The 19,907-nt window shown below is 37.0% G+C and overlaps 1 protein-coding gene across 1 annotated transcript in view; it reads left to right on the forward strand.

Moving 5' to 3' along the window:
* The window catches only part of LOC122399612 (glutamate receptor ionotropic, kainate 2), a 423,846-nt gene that overhangs the window by 330,956 nt on the left and 72,983 nt on the right, over positions 1 to 19,907 (forward strand). The window contains exon 5 of the mRNA XM_043400407.1: positions 12,688 to 12,708. Within this exon, the coding sequence (XP_043256342.1) occupies positions 12,688 to 12,708 (21 nt within the window). The remainder of the gene's footprint in view (positions 1 to 12,687; positions 12,709 to 19,907) is intronic.

Here is a 19,907-nt window from a genome sequence, read left to right on the forward strand (position 1 = left end):
ACAAAGATTCTTCGATTTTTCCCAGAGAAACATGAATTTCGAAAACTCTATACACCGAGTTTATAATCGAGCAGCAATATAGCCAGTGCAAATGATTGCAGAGGTTTCATCAAGAGATTTCTGAAAGTATCTCGAGTTGCGGGGTCTTCCTTTGGATAAATTCCAGCCTCCCGAGGGGCCGATAGAAACGTGGAAAATAAGATCAGCTTCATCTGTGAAAACGCAAACAATTGAACGGGATCAGCGTTGAGGAGTTAAATAATGGATACTTGGACTGGTGGAGGACACCCCGGGGCGTTCGAAGATTGCCGAGCTTTATATCTTTTTACCTTCGGCCTTTCTAGCTTTCCTATACCCCCATTCATTTCTTTCCCCGAGAAGGCACGCTTGTTTGATCCATGACCCGTTCATAACGCGGAGGAAACGACTCCGTGAAACCCACCCTGTGCTCGATGGATGGACTTTTTGCCGAGACATCGTTGGATACAGTTTTTCTTGGACGTTTATTGGAAACCAGAATTTTCAGGAAATCGCCGACTTTCTATCCGTAGCAACATGCAATCTCGAATCAATTTGACGAAAAAAATGTCATGGGTGTCACCTTAATACTTTGACCAATCTTTTGTTTAGACATTTAGAAGGTAATCCTCGATGAAGTTACCAACGCAGTGCGCAACACGTTCCACAATAGTTTTAAAAGTAGTACAGCAAGCAAGACTTGGACAACTGACAAGAGAACATCGCGAACTGAAACATTCCGAGTTTGATGATACTTTAACAAAGTGAATCGTTATATGTAATTATTAATTATTGTATATTTTTTGTTTTTATAATGCCTTATTCTTTTGGTGGAAATATGTTCCAAAATTTTAAACTTGATGTCAAATATATGTTCTTAGTGCATTACATGAATATGTCAGTTTGGCCTGAATGGAAGTTTAACGTGTACCATCGGTGGTAATACTGAGTGTTTTAGAAATACACAATTTAGTTTAAATATATGGACTTTTTTTTCTTGGGAGATTAATAGTAAAATCTTACGTTAATTTCTTACGTACAGAGTTGTTACACAATTAACAGATGCCCTACTTGATAATATTATACGTCGCATGTGGTTTATGTAAAATACTGCTCCACCATATTTTATAATAATTGTTGAATGAACGTTCTCAACGTTCGTTACTCCCCCGCCATCTTAGTTGTATCGTTACTTCCCGCGCCATCTTTCTCTCCTTTCTCTCGCCACACATCGCCACCGTCCACCAGATGGCGCTGCCCTTCCACAGTTGTACCAATACACAACAGAAATATACCACAAACCAACGTGCCAAGAGCATGCTTCTAAAGTCTGCTATAATTGTGTTGACCATAATATATACACTTCGTATTCTGTGAAATATTTAGTAAATATTAATGAAGAATTTTTTAGAACTTCATATATTGCACTTTTCCATTTTTTTAAATCTAATTTTCATGTAAAAACCTCTAACATTTTAAGGTATTTACAACGTTTTTAGGTTTCCGTGGCCGCCATTTTTATTTGTCAGTTTTAATTATTCTTTATAAATTTTATTCATACTTAAAAGATGCATTGAATTAAACGCCAGAAGCGATATCTTGCACTTCTTCTTATACAAAATATCATTTTTACATGCCAAAACGGTCATGACGTAAACATAAAAATTCATTTACTTCCATTCTACCAAGTAATTATAGTTTTTACAACGAGTCGTTTCAGTATATTTTTCTTCATGAAATACAACTCATGACACTTTCATGTAGTAATACCCTTTTATCTCTTATTAATAAAAAGATATGATTTTTTGAAGAAAATTAAATTTCTGCAAAAATATTTCATTTTATCTTTTACCTTTTGATAAATATCTTTACTGTACAAACTTATCCGACAATTTAACCTGCTCAGTGTTGTTCTTAAATCTTTGGCGTATCGATTAAAAAAAAGACACTTGAATCCATGCAGTACAGTCCGAGATATACACTGATTGTGAGTTCTACAAGAGCGTGTCGTTCCTAATTTTGTCACTAGACGACGCATCTATTTAACAATCGGTTAATTCAACTGTTTGAACACTTGGCTTCAATGCTTTGAGGTTAAATCAGTATTGTGGGCTGTTATCTGCGTTGAAGGTGACACAAATAACAGTGAGTGCAGCATACGCTAGTCGCTTCGAAGCGGTGTTTCTCTTAAAAGGTATGAGGAAGTTAAAAATGTTGACGACCTGCCCGAACGTGGCAAGCGTCTCTCAACGTCAGAAAAGGACAACAAAGCAATTTTAAGAATCTTTAAAAAGAATCCTGGGTATTCCCTACGAAAAGCCAAGTTAGTTTTAGCGAAAAAGGGTGTAGAAGTGAGCCTGAATACAATTCGACGTCAATTACATGATGCTAACTATGGGTGGCGGTGCACAAAGTTGAAACCATTTTTGACCGAAAAGCATGTTGAAAAGCGTCTGTTGTGGGCGAGGGCTAATATCGACCGTGATTTCTCCAACATTATTTTTACGGATGAATCCTCTTTTTGGGTCTAAGGTACAAGAAGGCATGCATGGTCACCTCGTGCAGTTCCCGTTATCCAGCGGACAGTAAAGCACCCGGTAAAGGTGCATGTCTGGGGTTGCTTCTGTAGACAAGGATTTGGAGTTTTGTACCTGTTTACGGACAATCTTAATGCCCAAAAGATGATCAAAATATATGAACTTTGTTTATTAAGGTCTGCTGGAATATGGTTTGGCTCAGATAACAGCTTGTGGGTGCTTCAGGAGGATAATGACCCTAAGCACCGAAGTCGTGCATGCACAGAGTGGAAACGCGAAAATGACATCAGGACACTGGATTGACCTTCTCAGTCGCCTGACACTAATCCCATCGAAAACGTGTGGGCAACAATGAAGGTCAAGCTCAGAGAAAAGTGAGTATTTAATGTGAAACAATTAACACGTCACATCCGCCAAATATGGAGGTCTCTACCCGAAACAATGGCGAAAAATCTCGCCAAAAGTATGCCTAAACGGTGTCGGGCTATAATCGACAATGATGCCGACTGGACAACATACTAAGTAAATGCGTTGTAGTACAATGCTTATATTTCGCGGTCATACGTTCAATTATAAACAATTCCTTTTTTCGCCGAAAATATGACCGACACGCTCTTGTGGAACAGAGTGTAAGCGATTGAAGATACAATGGGTCTCACAGACCAGTTGTGTCTCTACGTAAATATTTGAGCGTGTGTGCTTGAGGATTAAGTCTTCGTCGTTGAAATTTGTAATCTTCTGTTCGTTCCGTGTCCTCGCGTATAAGTTATTAGCTCCCTCATGAAGATTCATTTTCCGATACACGGATACCCTCGTAAATTCAGCGCAGCGACTCTCTTCGCTTTTCTTCTCGCGGGTCTCCCGAGAAAGACGCCTCTTTATGTTCGACGCGACTGCAGCATCGAGCACAATCGATTCCTGGCATGCACAGGAAGCCGCGATAAAAAGTTCCTCGTCGCGGTTGCTGGAAAACCGACGCTTTTCAATGAGCATCGGGTGCCGTTGGTGCGAATTGAAAGGAGGAAAGCGAAGAGTGAATTCGTCGCCTCCTTGTTTGAGAGAATTTACTTGACACCGTGCCCGGAAACGAGGTACAAGAAGCATTCGAGGCGAATGAAAAAGGGAAGCAATGAATATTAATTGGTGTATTAAAAGTTACATAAAAGGTACATAGTGAAAAACATGGCGAAGCAATTTCTTGGATGGCCGGCAGTTCATGTATTATTGCAATTAAGAAATCAGCTTTGGATTTTGAGAATTGGTTGTCCGATACCAAGTTTCCCGATAATTAATTCGCGAAAGTTTATGAAAAGCAGCGACTACAGCGTTTTCTCTCGATAACATCAGATACAAATTGTAAAAACTGATGAATGTAGTTAAATAAGAATGTTTATAAAAAAATAATTAATGAATTGAAATTTTAATATTACCATATTTGGTTACTTTTTTATAAGGAGAGAAAAGATGAAGTAAATAAAGCTATAAAGTAACGTACAATGATCAAGTACGCTTAATAGTATTGTTATTGTAAAATATAGATGAACGTGTGAGAATTTTTCTTTTACACTGTAACTTACAAGGAAAATACTATAATTAAAAATTAAATTTTGGGAAAATTATCTTTACAAATCTTTATAGATCTCTGAAATTTCAAACTCATAATTTTTTATTAAGGCAATCATATATTTTTGTTTTTATATTGTCATAGAGCGTATAAGACGAATTCAGCGATATACAAAACTGTATAGAAACTGTGAATTAAAACGAAAAAAAAGAATTACAAGAACAAAAAATTTTCAAATTCGATGTAGTTCCATTTCCCGTTGTCATATTTCACTGCATATTTCTTTCTTACAATTAGTTTTAAGGCTATTCATTTTATACAGTATATTCCCTATAAAATATACCTTATTAAATTTAATATATTTATTCAGTATCAAATTCTATGTTCTATTTTCATTATGGTTGTTAGAATACTAAGGGATTCTAACGTGGGTCCGGATGAGGGAATAGACGGGTAGAGAAATTGTTACAAGTTTTAATTATATTTTTTATTACAAAACGTATTCACATAAATATACAATTTGTAAGAATGTAAAACTAAACAAAAAACCAGAAAATAAAAGAATTATTGGACGGCGCCTCGCTATTTTCGGCTAAGCTTCTCCCCTTTCTCGTCTCCTGCGTATTGCGAAGGCTTTCTGTAACAAAAGTTTACAGAAAGTATAAGTATTTTACGAACAAGTCACGTTTACGCGCTCGTCAGCTGCGTACCTCGCGCTCCAAGCGACAGTCTGGTGTGCTTGAAGGGGAGAGCTAACGGGCGATTTAGCACAATAGCAAGTGGACTGTATTATTTGCTTTCTGGTCGGTGATATTCGATTTATACGATATAACCGACGAGTGCGACCGGGTAGACGAGATTTTTCCTCTGATCTACCGGGTTAGCTTAAGCAATGCCACGGACGGGGCACCAAATGGAGGTTGTAAGGCTCCAAGAGAGCTTAGTCCCGCGAGCACGCTCACCGTGCGGGTGGCGTATTAAAGACGCCGACGCAGGAGGACTTCTTGTCCTGGTACGGCTACCTCGACAGCGGCTCCTATGGAACGGGGAGCGACCTGCAGCCTGCCGGATTAGGAGGAAGTCCTCTGCAACTCCAACCACCCTATGGTCACTACACAGCGATGGTTGACTCACAGCTGGCAGTGGGTGTAGAGGTGGAAGGAAGGCTCTTCGAACCCTTTGCTCCATCGTACGCTTGTGCTCAAGATTGTTACCTCACGACGGGATCACTGAAGCGGGTTCTCCGAAGCCTGATGCACAGAGAGCACCACGAGGAGATACCAGTACCTGGGCATCTACCTACCGGTTGCTCCTACGCCGTATAGCTTCAACGGGTCGTCGCAACCTCAACTCCACCGGTCGGTGCACTGTATGTAGTACACTTGACGGGTGATTTGAGTGGGTTCTTCGATCCCTTAGACCGGCGAACCACCACTAGGCGATACCAGTATGTCGGTATCTACCTTCCAGTGGCTCAAACCGTATAAATTGGAAGGGACTCAAAGTGGTTAACACCGAATCCCTAACGTCGCGGTCGTGGCAACGACTGCAACATTAAATCACAATCCTGCGTCCACGATCGCCTCACACGTAGCGTGCACTGCGATCGCTACAACGTCAGGCAGATTGTCCTTTTGTGGGAAAATCTCACGTCGCAATGACGAGATTTTCTAATAAATAAATGTCCGCAAACTAGACTCGATTACGAAGAGCGAGCTGGGCTCATACTCCTCGGAGCACGTACGTTAACACGTTGACTGCCACGTCATCCATATTTGGGTGACAAGACTTTTCGCTTTGGAATTAAAATAATTAATTCTCAAGTTGAAATGTTAAAGGAAATAACTTTGAATGGAGTTCATGAATGTTAGTTGTTGTTACGAAAATAATTATTAAGACAAATTTTAATTCATGTAGTTTACAATTGTTTAAAATCAAAGTTTTGGACTCACAAAAAATCGTATAATTTTAGTCTGGCAGTCAACGTGTTAATAGAGCGAGATTGGCAAAAGGTCCTCTCTCGATCGTCGTCGGCTCATGAAAGACTCGTGATGCGCGGCTCTGTCGCGTTTCGGCTGTCGAGCTCTTTTCAATTGAAAACGCTTCTCTCTCTCTTTCGGCGCTAACGACACAATATCTGAAATCTGTTCTAAAAATCGAGAATTCCTGCGAAGTTAGCTAGCATAAACACGGGAATCGCGGATGAGTTTCTCCGTCTCGAACAAACGCGATATTTAAACAACTTACATATATACGTGTGTTAGGAAATGATAGGTTCAGACATACTTATGATAATAATTTAGAAAGAAGTGCATGAATCAGTTTTCAAATTTTCAGAATTTTTAGCTTTTATATTAACAAACTGTTCTGTTAAACATTATATGGAAATAACGGTTCAAAAAGAAACTAGAAATCTTTTACTGAATGTAACCAGTTTTTAACCGTAAATAAATGATAGGTTCACTTGCTAAAAGGACGATTAAACGATTTGTTAATGTACCAAAATTTAATATAACACAATATTCTTTCGTTATAATGCATTGATTGTGAAGTTGGCTGCTTGACACCGTCATTTTGTTTGCGTGTCGTTTGTTACGTATCCTGGTTACAAAGGAAACAAACAGTAAACAATTTCTCCTGAATCTTCTCATGCATTTACAGTGTAAAAGATATGTATTAAAGTATCGAAGTATTGAGTTATTAAGGTGTTATAGCATTTTTTTTTAAATGGACAGGGGTAAAGTTTTGAATGAAAAAGAGAAAGGACAGATATTGGCGTATAAAGACTCTGGAATGTGTCATCGAGAAATTGGTCGTCGCATAGGTAGATCTTGCAATGTGGTGAATCAGTTTATAAAAAATGGGGATGAATATGGTGTGAAAAAATCACCTGGAAGACCAGCAAAATTGACACCGCACAATAAAAGAGCAATTATCGTGAATGTATCAAATTCAACAATAGGAAGTCGACGATTACGCAACGAATTCGCGCCAAATGTCTCACTTGTGACAGTGTGGAATGTTTTAAAAGAATCTTATAATCTTGTATACAGGAAAATGAAATCTGTCCCAACACTTAAAAAGGAGCATTGCAAAACACGTGTAACATTTGCAGATTTGCATCAAACGTGGACCCATCAATGGCATTCGGTATGTGCACATTTTTTAGTGAGGACGTTGCAATTTATTTTTAAATTTTTAGATTACTTGGTCTTGTCAGATTTATGCGGGAATTGAATAAAATACCATTGCACAACCAATATTCACTCTGATGATATGTATTTCCTACAAACTTATTACATACTCTTAATCGTTTCTTCCTTCTTACTGCTCTACCTCTCTTCCATCCGACACGTACTTCTTTTATCTCTCACGCGCCTTCCTGACGCTGCGTTCGCACACACATACTAGTAGATGGTTATAGAGTTTATTAGTAGCAGAGATTTACTCACACATTCCAACAGGTCTGATGAAAAGAAATTCAACTTAGATGGGCCAGATGGGTTGGCAAACTATTGGCACAATCTACGTACAGAACCGCGTTACTTTTCAAAGCGTAACTTTGGTGGAGGTTCTGTGATGATTTGGGCGGCGTTCTCTGGATTTGGCAGGACGACATTAGCCTTCCTTGATGCACGACTTGATTCAAAAAAATATCAAGCTGTTTTAGAAGAACACCTTTTGCCCTATATTCGCCGTTTTTCGTCTGCAAAATTAACATTTATGCATGATAACGCAACAGTGCACGCTTCATCAAGCACTAAACAATGCTTAAAAACTAAAAATATAGACACATTAACACGGCCATCAAGGTCTCCTGATCTTAACCCGATTGAGAATTTATGGGGACAATTAGTACGCGATGTTTACGATGATTGTCGCCAATTCAATAGTGTAAAAGAGCTCAAAACGGCAATTATGAACGCTTGGGATCGCATTACTACTCGGCAACTCACAGATCTTATCGAATCTATGCCGAAGCGAATCAATTTATTAATTAAAAGTGGTGGAAAACCTATTAAATATTAATTTTAATTTTTACTTTGTTAAGAATTATTTAATGACTATGTATAAATATGTTTTTTAACGTGAACCTATCATTTATTAACGGTTGAAATATGTTAAAATTTTGATATTCTTATGTTACATTATTTTGAAATATTAGTCCAAAACGAAATTTAGCAATCAGATTTGTTAATACAAGGACCTTATATCTTGAAAGTTTGAGAGCAGTTGATACATTTCTCTATAAGTTACGATAATAAATATGGGTGAACTTATCATTTCCTAACACACTGTATCATGTTTTAAGACTTTTCGACAATATTATGCAATTAAAGTTGGACAATTTTCCCGGTAAAAGGCCTAATTCAACTGGACTACTATATCAGAGAATAGATTGCTGGGACGAAGTGAATTTCAATAGAGGCGAAACGAAAATTAAGCTTTCGAGCGTCGCGCGGTTACGCGCGGAATATTTCCCCGGATGGAATTCAATAATAACCGCGCGAAGTTTATCGTTGTTTTCGATGCTGGTTCGAGAAGTCGAACGAAACTTGGACAAGTTAATTCCGCCGTCCCTTTCATGAGGGTGATTCAAACTTTCATCGAGAATTTGATGGGGCCTGTGCAACTTGTCGTTGGTATCGAGCACTTTGTATTTCGTGAAATTGAATTTGTTTTAGGCGAGTCCTGCGAATTTCTCCCACGACAAGGACCGTACGTTTTGGATCCTATTTGTGTCATAGTTGCAAAGGAATTCGTGGTGTTCAACATTTAACTCGAATCATCGTGATGTAAAGGAATGTACTAATTACTAAAATTAGACATTTCTGAATTAGATACTCGAATATGTGTTAGGAATCTGACAATCAGGTTTATTATACAGTCGCTTAAAGACATCGCTATTTTGTAGAAAAGCTGGTTTGAATTCGTGTGGTAATAATTGCAGCTAAATGAGAAGTCTCTAAAGAATAATTAAGAACTTAAAACCAAATGAGGAGTTCGTAGTGGACTCAGACCCAAGGGTTCCACGCGTTTAATTACTATTTTGGTTTTGCCAGGTTTACGATGCGTCAACTGCTATTGAGATCATCCTTGCTTGCGCTGAATAAATGGGCTTCCAGTTTTACTGCAGAATGTCTTATTATCAAAAATGCCTTAGTATATGCCTCTAAGCATTCATTTGATAATGTTTTCATTTATTCTGATTGTCTGAGTGCTCTTTTCTCCCTCTCTAAGTTCACCATAAATGTTAATTTTAACAATATCTTGTTGGATATCAAAAATATTATTCATGACCTGGCTCTACGTAATATAAAAACCCACTTCTATTGGATCCCTTCTCATTCTGGTATCCTTTATAATGAGTATGTCGACACTTTAGCAAAAGAAGCTTCTCGCCTCGAACCGTCACTTGATTTCCAGGTTCCCTTCACTGACTTCTTTCAAGTATTCAAAAGAGAGGCTAAGAATGAGACTGTGAGACAGCTTCATGCTCAGGCCTCTCACAAGGGCACCAAATATTTTGCACGCTTTTATAGCGATTCTACAACTCCTTGGATCACTCGAAAAGCCCTTCCTAGGGACTTTATTTGTTTTACCAACAGATTACGTTCTAACCACTATCAACTAGCTGTCTCACTTGTCCGAATCAATCTTGCACCAGACACAAGGTGCCAATGTAATTATCCAGAGCAGGATCTTAATCATATCATATGGCAATGTCCTTTATATGATTCCGGCAGACCGGACATGATTAACCAGCTGTGCTCTAAAGGCTATTTCCCTCCGTACACGATTGATGCTTTCCTTTTTCAACCACTTATACCTCCTATAATGGTTATATTTAAATTCCTTAAGAAACATGATCTTCAATTGTAATTTCGTTCTACGTATTGTATAAGTAGCTACTAAGTTCACTATCTCATGTATTTAATTTTGTAAAAAAAAAAAGAAACTGCTATTGAGTTGAAGGTAAGGATGCCAGAAACGCACGTGTTTATTACGGTATAATAACCAAGAGTTTACTAAGTCCTTAATCCTCAATTTGCCTCGTCGATTACTGAAACATCATTATAGAAAGGTTCTTAAAAATAGCAGCGTTCACTCGTCTCTATCATAAACCTGACCCGGTATTGTTCTATGGTTCTGATGACTGTCCTGGTGGTCAACACGTGAGGGTTTGTGTTACGTTAATTGCTGTCGAGGGTGGTCTAACCAGGGACCGTTTCCACAGAAAACTGAAACCGGCATTCGACCAGACCTAGTCCTTTAGGAAGTACATGCAGTCCGTGAAAATTTGCGACTTCCTCAAAAACGGCACTGTTCAATGTCGACTGCAGCGGAAACCCTTTACGTGGTGGCAACAGATACTATTCCTGAAGCATGTAATTATCGTGTTCATTGGTCTGTCAACTGCATTAGAACGAACTCCACGAAATCGTGTTAATTAATCGTGTGCACATGGCAAATAGTTATTGTATTCATATAATTGCACACAGATGCGCGTTTATTGTTATCGACAACATTAAGTATAGAGTACATGTAATTGCAGCTTTATGCGCCAAATGATTGCCATATCGCGCTATGTGAATGTTTCTATAGTGAAAACAATCTGGTCGCTGTTTATAACTGTGCGCACAATAGAGGAACGAATCGTTACAGGAACTATGGCAACCCTATGAAGAGAAAATCTCTTTCTTTGTAGCAAAATACAATGCTTTTGCATTAAAAAGGAACTAGTGTATACGTTCTGTTTTCCGTAGTCTACTTTGTGGAAAGTACTTGTACATTTTGCCACAAATTCTCTATTTATTATTGAGGGAAGCAGTTTTAATGATTTCAGATGGGTCACTGGATATTTTGATGGAAATTTTTGAACTCATAGATAGTCAATTATTTCAGGGGCACGCAGAAAGCCCTCTGCTTCCTCGACAAAGTCATTTTAAACTGTTCAGAGACTCTGAGTTGGACACTTTGTTTTATTCGCTTAGTGTCCCTATAATTAACTAACATCAAGAACCAATTTTAACTCCCACATCTCCATCATTATTACCAAGAAGCAAAATTTGTATAGATAAGAAATCAGAGAAACTGCGTGATTTGAATTGTTTTTACAGAGCAAGAGTGATGCTTTAGTGAAATTGAAAGGTCCGTTTCCATTAATTTAGTTATCAGAAACATCCTTTATGACTTGTGAATAATTAAAGTTTCCGAGCTGGTCTGTGATGCACGCTTCTGAAATATTTAAAAAAGCGAGAATAAACTGTCCATCGGTTAATCTGTGTAAACTGAAAAATATATTTCCACTAAAATATTCAGATAGATATACAGGGTGTTCGGTGACCCCTGGAAAAAATTTTAATGTGAGATTCTAGAGGCCAAAATAAGACGAAAATTAAGAATATCAATTCCTTGACTGAGGCTTCATTAAAGAGCTATTAAATAATTAAATAAAAAATTTCAAATCATTCTGAAAAAATTATTTTTGGTTGCGGGGCTCAATGACAATCATTTTTTGGTGTTCGAGTAGGTACTGAAATTTTTCGACGGAATTAAAAAATTTAAAATCATATTATCAAAATTATATTTAGTTGCAGGTGTCAATGACAAGCATTTTTGGCGAATAGACACACCTCGAAATCCTACGCACTTTCGAGAAAAAAATTCTTTACCGAAAATCTAATGTGAGGCCGAAATGCTTCCCTGAAATTTCATGCGAATCTTTAAAATGTTATAACTCCTGAACGGATTGGAGGATTTTAATTTTTCAAAATGAAACACCGTGTATTTTAGTGCAGAATATGTGGGAATTCTAACAATATTGAAAAAGTTGTTCCTTGACACTGTAAAATGAGGAAAACCCCCTAAAACTGGTCCAATTTTCAAACGGCCATAACTCCTACAATAGTAAAGGTATCCGATTGAAATTTTTTTCGCAACCAGAGCCCCTGGGCACCTACAAAAAAGGATTAGACAACTTTTCTGTAGAGCGTCAAACAAATTTATTAAAAATGAGAAACGAAATTTTATTGAAAATGGTAGCAAGGTGCCTAAATTTTTCGGCGAAAAAAAATTTCAAATCGATCTGAAAAAATTATTTTCGGTTGCGGGGGTCAATTATAATCAATTTTAGTCATTAGACATAGCCTCGAAATCCTACCCACTTTCGAGAAAAAAAATTCGAGGTTGACATTTTTCGATAAAATTAAAAAATTTCAAATCGTTCTGAAAAAACTATTTTTGGTTGCGGTGGTCAATTACAATAATTTTTGGTGAATAGACCTACCCCCGATATCCTGCGCATTTTCGAGAAAAAAATTCAGTACTGGCGGAACTTTAAACGTTAATAACTTTTTAACGAAACCTCCATCAACAAATTAGTATTCTTGATTTTCGTCTTATTTTGGCCTCTAGAATCCCCCAGTAAAATGTTTTGCAGGGGTGGCCGAACACCCTATATATTACACATATTTTTCAAAATATTAGCAGTAGTTACTGTGTAACAGTAAAAGTCGACTTCTAAAAATAATCAAATAATGTTTGTTTCATGCACTCGTGGAGCAGAACAATCTCACCTGCATAAAGGTAAGATTTTGCGAATTTTCATTTAAAAATGCATGCGGCACTTAACTTCGTCCGGCGAGCGCGGAAGTATTAAAATCGAGCTGTTTCCACGGAGACGATCGATTATTTATTCATTCGACGGACCGAGGGATCAGCACATTTACATTGCATCGGAAAAAGCCTCTCTGTACTTCAGGCAACGAGCGAAATAAAACTAAACTTCATTTTGCTTATTTTGGACAAAAGAACAGCATACTTGAATAAAATTGAATAAGTCGGAGAAACCGTTTCATTGGTAATTTCTCTAGGGCGACTTGTATTAGGTTCTCTCGGGCGACCAAGCCTCTGTCTCGTTATTCTATGCATTTCTTTTTTTCCTTAAATCTTTGAACTAAATAAAGTAATAATTGTTAACTATCACACAAACACTTTAACAACACGAAAGAATGTACAACATTAACCGATGAGTCCTTTGCAGGAATTCTGTTTTTAATTTTCCCGCACGTCCTTTCACTCCGGAAGCCATTTTAATTCTATTCTTTTCTTTTTCGAATACTTTTTTTTTAACGTTCCGGTAACCAGACAACCAACTCGATTACCTTCAAACGTACAAATTACCTTCACGTTTGCGTTTCTGATGACATTTTTCGCATCAATTGAATTTAAATATCGATTAGAACCAATATAACTTTATTAACACAACATGAAGTAACATTCAATTTGAAAACAGAAAACTTTTTTAATGGATTCCGACAAATAAATTAATTTCAACACGGAAATAACATCACGATATGAAACATCAATTTTGAAAATTTATTTGCTTGGTAAAACAAAAACTGAAATCATTTTATCCTCTTTCATTAATCTCGGAAATTATAATTTATGTGCAACAATTGGAAAAAATATAGTTTACAGTTGTTGATTTATCTCTTTCAAAAAGAGAAAGTTTTTCTTTCATTTACAAAGACCATCGACGTGCGTGTTGCGTTTCATTTTTCGAGACACAAGTCAAGAGGGTGCAGCCATGCCCCTTCCTTAGCTTATTTAGACAGTGAATAGGACCGATGGGGTCTGTGAATACGTGACGAACTTTTTGTCACTGACCATTCTTCATTCTGGCAGATTCTTTCGAACTGAATAGACGTGCCCTTCCAAGTGCTTCAAATAAAGACAAAGTTTAGTTTAAAAAATATTTGAACTGTATGTTTTATTTTTATTCCATCACCTATTTCCAATAACAGTTAATTCAAATTGAAGAAAAAGATATAGTTTACAATTAACCCAAGTTGAAAACCAAGTGCTGGGGAGGGGGTGATCTGACGAACACACTTTTATGTTTTCCTATTTTTGGACATATATGGCATATACAAAAGCATTGCAAACCTCATTTCTATTCCTTTTTGTATTGTTTCATAACAAGTATAATAAATACGATAAATAATGAGATAACAAAATGCATCAATCCATATGCACAACCAAATTGAAACGAATATATTTCTATTAAATGTTAACTAAAGATTAAATTGCAAATACTTCATCGTTCATCGACTAATGCACACTAAAAAACGAATGTTGCATCAAATGAACATCAGAATAGGAACAAACAAACAATTCTCACTACACTTTACATTGTTTTCATTTCGTTGATCATTTTAATAAGATATACATATACAGTGAGTGTAAAAAGTATTCGTACACTAGTCAATTTGAACAAAACCTTTGCAGAACTTTGTTTATTACAAAAGTATGTTAACAAAAACATACATACATATTCTTAGAAATCTCTGGAACAAATGTCATTAACAACAAATTATTTATTTATATTTATTATGAAAATATTAACAAATTTCCAGAAAATGGCGTTAAATATACGTGTAATAAGTATTCGTACACTTCTAATTTTACAACAAAAACTATAAATTTTAGTACATAAACGTAACAAAAATCAGTCTATTTGCTATTTTAGTATCTAGAGGGATTTCCTTTAGATTGTATAATCGCTTTAAGCCTTTGCGGCATTGAATTTACTAAATTTTTGGTTATAGTACTAGAAATTTTGTTCCATGACTCTAAAAGTGCATTTTTTAAATCTTGTTTCGAAGAAATGTGATGGTCTCGAATTTTGTCTTCAAGATGACTCCATAAGTGCTCTATCACATTTACGTCTGGAGACTGTGGAGGGATTTTTAATTGCTGCGTCACATTATATAGGATCCACTGACGTGTATTATAAGCATTATGCTTTGGATCATTATCTTGCAAAAATATATAATTGCCCTGTAACTGCATTTTATTTGCACTAACCTGAAGATGCTCTTTTAGAATATCGATGTACATTTAGTGATCCATGATACCATCGATAAAATGGAGGGGTCCAACCCCGCTCGCACTCATAGAGCCCCAAACTGTGACTGATCCTCCTCCATGCTTTACGGTCGGCTTCAAATTTCTTTTTTCGTACTCGGTATTTTTTTTCCGCCATACTGTACATCGTCCATCTGACCCAAATATGTTAAATTTACTCTCATCAGTAAATATAATACGGTTCCAGTGCTTCATAGGAACATTAACATACTCTTTCGCGAATTGCAATCGTTTCTTTCTATTAATTTCATTTACGAAATATTTCTTACGAGCTACTCTGCCGTGATATCCTCTATCCCGTAAAAAATTACGCACTGTGCTACTGCATACATTAATGTCCAGATCATTTTTAAGTTCAGCTGTGATTTTCACCGCACTTATCTTTGGATTTTGCTTTATTTTTCGAATTATCCATCGGCCGGTATACTCACTTATTATTCGTTTATGTCCGTTTCTTGGATTAGTTTTTGCAGTTTTTCGATCGCCATATCTGTCAATGATTCCTTGAATCGTGGACCTCGGTCTATTTAAAACTTTAGAAATTTCACTCCGTGTTTTATACTTATTATGTAAATTTATAACAATTTTCCTTTCTTCTTCAGAGGTTTCCTTGCGTTTTCGTCCCATTTTACTGATAATTTCGTTGATAATGTTTGAATTCAGGATACTACCTATACCGACAGCGTCTCCAGACATACTGATGCTAAGTATGTTTACATATCATGGATTATCTTGTAATCGTTCTATGTGGAATGTTACGAATCAAAGACTGTACGAATACTTATTACGCGTATATTTTAGGTCAATTTCTGGAAATTTGTTAATATTTTCATAATAAATATAAATAAATAATTTGTTGTTAATGACATTTGTTCCAGAGATTTCTAAGAATATGTATGTATATTTTTGTTAACATACTTTTGTAATAAACAAAGTTCTGCAAAGGTTTTGTTCAAATTGACTAGTGTACGAATACTTTTTACACTCACTGTATGTAGTTCAGTTCATTTTAATTCACTAATTCTTAATTACAAATTTAAAATACACGAGCAACGATAAGTACCTTTTTGGAAATATTTTACCTGTGAGAAATTCTTTTGGAAATATTCTATTTCCCCTTTACGTATACGCCCCACGCGGCCTGAACGGAAAGTCTTCAAAGAACGGTCTGACACGGAACGTGTTAACCACCATCAGTTTATGCTGCCTTAAAATTTTCTTAATAATTTTTACATGAGTCTTTTACTATTGTATTGCTACAGGTTCAATATAATGTAACAGTAATTCACTTTATTGGGGAGTTTGTTGAATAATATTTGACATAGACCCTCTGGTTGCGAACCCGCATGAATCCCTTATATTCACTGCCCAGTAGATTGTAACGTCAACCAATGAAACAAATTTTGAACCAAACTCCGCAGGCATTTTACGTGCCGTGCACATGTGCCAGATCTACTGCCACGTATTGTATGCGCTGGATTTAAAAAAACGCGAATATTTATTTTGAATGTTACAGAAATATTGAAAAGTATAGTTCGGGCCACAATATAACAAGGTCGTAAATTAAATTCTTGAGAGTTGGAACCGACTACTGCTGCGGCACTTAGGGCCGTACCTGACATATTGCTTGAAGGTGCCTTTCTGAATGTCTTTTTGTGCCCGTAATTGCACTACCTTTTTTCATTTTCTACGTGCATATATTATAAGCAGGTAAATTAAGATATTAAAGACTTGAATAAGACCTTTACCTGTTACGATACCTCTAAAAATGGCAACACTAGATTGAAACATTTCTTCGTACGGCCCTGACTATGATCTAAGGCCCTTAACTGCTCGTATTTCTGTCAATTCACTTATTTAGGGAGCTGAAACGTGTAAACTTTGACACTTATTCGAGTTTACGACCTCGCTATATTGTGACCCGAACTATACACATCATTCATCGAAGGATTAAGCGTGTAACAAAATCAAAGAAAGACATTTTTTTTATTACTTTACCTATTTAATTATTCTGAAAAACCAAGAGTCGATTTTTTTTAATTTACTAACGCAGTAAACCCAACTCGCTTTCTTATTCCTTCAGTTGTGTACGTGTCATAGTATTAGCGATTGCCGCTTTTTAATCGTAGAAACATTTTTAGTTAATTGATAACTTATAAATTAAACTTCCAAGTTATCGTAATATCATAGTATTTCAGATTGTAGATCTGTGATTCGATTTGTATTCATAAAGTAATAGAGAACGAAAATTGTTTGATCTGACTTTCTTACTCGCGATATGCTCCATCCCATTGCTAGGCGTCACCAGTCTAATTTCAAGTCGGTCCTTCCTTGTGCTGCAACATAGAACCTTCATAGTTTCTCATAAAGATAAGTAATCCCGTCGTATTTGAAACGAGGTACGCAATTAATCCAGATCTCCGAAGTTCTGATCCTTCAAAGTTAAAGTTTAAAATCGAAGCGTTTTCATTATTTTGTCATTTATTTATCGTTTCAACGAATTGAGTGAAGAAATTGTAAATTATTCAATCTTAGAAACAATATCGATTCACTATATTATCAATGAGAAGATGACGGCATTTCAGTCCCTTATCTGGTATAAATGTAAAATTAATTTGAGATTGGAAACAGATATTTGTACAAAACGAGAGACCAAATATAAATAATATAATGTTATAAGCAGCAAAAATATTAATCGTAATACAGTGACATTGAATATAATCGTAACAAGCCACTTATTATTCGTGTTTAACATTTTTGACCAAATCCCGTATGATCATTTTCAAAATTATCAATGTAGATAATCTTGTGGCGCTGCTTCGCTGCGGGTAGGGGATCTCGTGAGAATTTGTAGGAGGACAGAAAAGGAAAGGAGGGGGCGCGTTTCGTTCGGGCCTGCCAGTGGACTCATCAGTAAGGCTTTCTAGCAGGCCCTGCCTTCGACGACTGGGATATTGGGAAGTCGTTCGAGGAGTGTATATATAGCAACGGAGGGGTCGGTCGAGCGCTTGTGAGAGCGCGACGCCTCTGGTGGCGAGCATGGGAGGCGACGCCACATTACCCCCCTGCCAGTGCTAACGATACCGGATTAAGTCTACTATTTACAGGACTTATCGAATACTATGTACATTATCTACAGTTGTTCCGTTCCTCTGGGACTTGTCGTCGTCGTCGTGTCTTCGTATAGCGCCTCTATCTCGATTGACGATCACTGGAGATTTTTTCTCTGATCCTGGCTAGAACTTCGATTCTATTGCCGTAGGATATTGCGAGATTTCTGGCTGCTGCGTGGTCGTTCTCTTGATCGTCTGGCGCGGCGAGTCGTCCTCGTGCCTTGCGCTCCTGAAGTCATCGAGCGTATATGCTGCTGTCCTACCTGTGGCCCCACTATGCGTGCTATTGCTGCTGCTTCGAATCCTGCCAATCTGTGTCCTCCTGGAGACGACGGCCTCGTCAGGTAGATTTGGTCAGGACCGAGCGATCGAGTGAACGAAGGCCACCTTAGGAGAGGGATTACGAAAGGAGCTATTTGCTAGTACGATTAGACACGGTTGTTCGGCGCTGCCTCCTTCGTCCTACGCTGCGTGCGGGTCTGCGGTTTCCTGGAAAATTCTCGAGCTGCTTCCTAGTTGTCCAATTCACCGTCCGGGTCACCAATTGTGGCGCTGCTTCGCTGCGGGTAGGGGATCTCGTGAGAATTCGTAGGAGGACAGAAAAGGAAAGGAGGGGGCGCGTTTCGTCCGGGCCTGCCAGTGGATTCATCAGTAAGGCTTTCTAGCAGGCCCTGCCTTCGACGACTGGGATATTGGGAAGTCGTTCGAGGAGTGTATATATAGCAACGGAGGGGTCGGTCGAGCGCTTGTGAGAGCGCGACCCCTCTGGTGGCGAGCATGGGAGGCGACGCCACAATCTTATTAATTATACATATGTACATAAATTATACAGAATCCTTGAGCATGAATATTAAACGGCTGGTTACGACTACGTCCAATATCATTGAATTTAACATTACAATCAGTATTTACAGTAATTCCAAATAAATAAGAATAGTTCATTTTAGAAAGAGAAATAACTTTTCTGAAACGTGGATTAACTGCATTAAAACTTTGGAGCATATGTCAAATACATAGATACGAGTTTCTTTAACGAATATATTTGAAATAATATGTTGTTTTATTTCCAGTGAGTGTATTTCATAAATTTATTGATAATAGAATATGACTTACATACATATTAATTGTCTTACATATCTAATATGCTCTTGATTTCAATGCAGTTCATTCGTTTAATACGTATGTCAAACACGATTCAATTGTTAGACATCAATTTTGGCCAAATTTAGCACACAAGCAAAGTTATTGACAATGTTCGATATAATTTTTGTTTGATAGCAGGAATTAATTTTAGAGATTGAAATCATCATTCAAATTTAGAAGCTGCAAAGATAATTACTCGATCTTGTATAAAGAACAAAATGTAAATGAAGTTTTTGGAAAATTACAAATGGTGATATTATAACTACAAAAATCACGTACTTAATCACTATTTCTTAAATAGTATAATTATTCTTGTCGAAAATTTGTAAGTACAAACAAGGAAATTGACTAAAGCCTGTATTTTTTCGTATTTTCTCTAATGACTGAGAAATAAGTTTTAATTTTAGCGATGGTGTCACTACTTATAATTTCGCAAACTGGCCCTCGAACTAAATTAAGTTTAACATGCCTGATATGTACAGAGTACGATCATAATTCAACCAAGAAACGGGGAATTCTACGTGACTAAATAAATTGAAAGTACGGTAATATGGTTGTCATAGATTGTATGTGTTGAAAAGATATGAAGGTGAACGTTAT

This window comes from Colletes gigas, unplaced genomic scaffold (assembly GCF_013123115.1).
Source record: "Colletes gigas isolate AHSC1104 unplaced genomic scaffold, ASM1312311v1 Colletes_gigas_Sc00014, whole genome shotgun sequence".
Taxonomy (NCBI): Eukaryota; Metazoa; Arthropoda; class Insecta; order Hymenoptera; family Colletidae; genus Colletes; species Colletes gigas.